Raw genomic sequence first — 2521 nt, forward strand, 5'->3', positions numbered from 1 at the left:
CAGATTCAGTGGGCTTGAGCTTTTATCAGTGATATAGAATATTTTTTTTTAAGACTTGTTAGGAAGATTAGTAGTGTAAAAAATTAAATTGATTGAAAATTAATAATTATATGACCAAATTCTATTTGTCTTAAAAAAATAAGTGGATTATTTTCAAAATAACGAATACAATATAATATCCGATCAATTTATTTTTGACATAGATTATATACTTGACGAGATTTTAAGATGAATGATTAAAATTATTGAAATAAGTTCAGAATGAATCAATAAATTTCAATAATATTAATACCTCTCCGATTGAATCACCAATTTAAGAGAAGCAATTCCCTAAACTATAAGCCTCTCTCTACACCTCTTCATCACTATTGATTTTCAAAATTTAAAAACACATGCAGCAAAAATTAAAATATCTTCTCAAATTGAGACACACAATAATAGCCTTTGATGCCCCCACAAGAAAATTGACAACTAAAAAGGATACCCTTTTGGGGGAGGCATATTAAAACATTCATGCACAACTAACCAAAGTCAAACAACCACATCACTACATATAAAACTTCCCCACCCTTCCCCACACAAAGATTAAACATTTTCCCGGAAAATTTCTCTACTTTCCGGCAATCTTCCTATGCATCATCAACTCATTTTACTTCTGCTTTTCGTGTCCTCCCAAGTTTTAGCACAGCCTCCCTCCACCCCGGATGGCATGCCGTCACCGGATTCCTCCTCTTCCGGCTCCAATTTCCAACCGAGCCTCGCGGTGGTCATCGGCATCCTAGCCATTATGTTTTCATTAACATTCATGCTTTTGGTGTACGCAAAGTTCTGTCACAGAGGGGCATCTGTTCACAACAATCATCAAAATCTAGACGGATTTTTAAGATCAGGGTCTCGATTCTCGGGAATTGACAAGACAGTTATCGAATCACTCCCCTTTTTTAGATTCTCTTCCCTTAGAGGGTCGCGGGAAGGTCTAGAATGTTCAGTCTGCCTCTCAAAATTCGAAGATATCGAAGTTCTACGGTTGTTGCCTAAATGCAAACACGCTTTTCACATCGGTTGTGTTGATCAGTGGCTGGAAAAGCACTCAAGCTGTCCTCTCTGTAGGCACAAGGTCAGCGCGGATGACCTTGCGCTATCGACATACTCGAATAGCTTGAGGTTCTTGTGGAACAACAGCCAGTCAGAGCTACGAGAGGACTCGAATGTCAACCTCTTCGTGCAGAGAGAAGAAGATCGCGCGCACGGGTCCTCAAGATTTAGCATTGGAAGCAGTTTTAGGAAAGGCGAAAAGGGTAAGATGGAAGATGAATTGCCAATCCAAGAAAATTGTTACGACCACGAAGCTGATGATCTTAATAATGAATTTTTACATAAATTCAATCACAAGATTATTGTATCTGATGGGGTACTGAAAAACAGGTGGAGCAACGTCAGCTCCTCTGACCTCTTGTTCTTGAATTCAGAGATGCTCGTTGCTACTTCAAGCGATAGATTCCCTTCGTTGGAACTGAGTGATGAAGATCAAATTATGAAGATTAAGGACGAGATGGAGAGGAAAAGGGTTTTTGAAAACAGGGTTGGTAAAACTAATCAGGGTAGTGATTCAAAAGCCGATTCAAGTAGTGGATCGAAAGTTTTGTATCCGACTGAGAAGAGATCGATGTCAGAGATAACGGTTCATCCAAGATTCAGAGAATTGAGTATGAAGAACAGTGTTAGAGAATCTTCTCTCCCTGAAAATGCTGCAAAGGAGGAGAGATTGAAGAGGCTTTGGTTGCCGATTGCCGGAAGAACAGTTCAATGGTTTGCTGCCAACAGAGAAATGAGGCCTCAACAGTCACAGAACACAAGACAACAATTAAATGTATAGGATGATTTCAACCATGGCTTCTCAAACTTTGTATTTACTGAAAATGCATAGATCTTTGTTGAGATACACACTGTTTTTTTAGTATAAAAAAAGAGCGACATAGTGCACGAGACTTCTGCTAAAACTGCAAAAATGGGATCTAAGGAGGGCAAGATATATGCAACCTCGATTGTATTTCTGGAAGAGGTTGTTTCCGAGTACGAATTGCATTTTTGGTGTTTGAAACATTTGCGTTCCTTCAAAGGGACGCATACCCATTTCGCCAAATCATGTAATTAATCAAAGAAAAAGTTTTAATTACTTTCTTAATTCATGTCATGCTGTCTTTTCATTTGGTTCTGTTTTATGATTAAATTATTTGGATACATTATAAATAAACAAAGGCAAGTTCAGCAAGAAGAAAGTGTTTTGCCAGCCTGGTTCTATGAATCAAGCAAGTTATTATATTAAGCATTTTTTTAAGCTGGAGATCCAAATGAATCTACTTGTAAGAATACATATCTTTCATTGGCATCACTTTAATTAGTTTGGTAAAAGGTTTACGTAACTTTTTGGTTGACTCGTGAAGGGGCAAATATCCTAGGATCCTCATTAGCTGAGGCTTGGATGGATAATTGCAACCGTTTGATCCATAGAATTTTTTTC

The 2521-nt window shown here is 37.8% G+C and overlaps 1 protein-coding gene across 1 annotated transcript; it reads left to right on the forward strand.

The window, feature by feature from the left end:
* Positions 1-451: 451 nt before the first annotated feature.
* Positions 452-2279, forward strand: LOC114273211 (E3 ubiquitin-protein ligase ATL42). The gene has a single exon (XM_028214982.2). It carries the CDS (start codon positions 632-634, stop codon positions 1874-1876), a length of 1245 nt encoding a protein of 414 aa, XP_028070783.1. The 5' UTR covers positions 452-631; the 3' UTR covers positions 1877-2279.
* The last annotated feature ends 242 nt before the right edge of the window (positions 2280-2521 follow it).

The sequence above is a fragment of the Camellia sinensis genome, chromosome 13, assembly GCF_055761805.1.
Source record: "Camellia sinensis isolate YWXY chromosome 13, ASM5576180v1, whole genome shotgun sequence".
Lineage (NCBI taxonomy): Eukaryota > Viridiplantae > Streptophyta > Magnoliopsida > Ericales > Theaceae > Camellia > Camellia sinensis.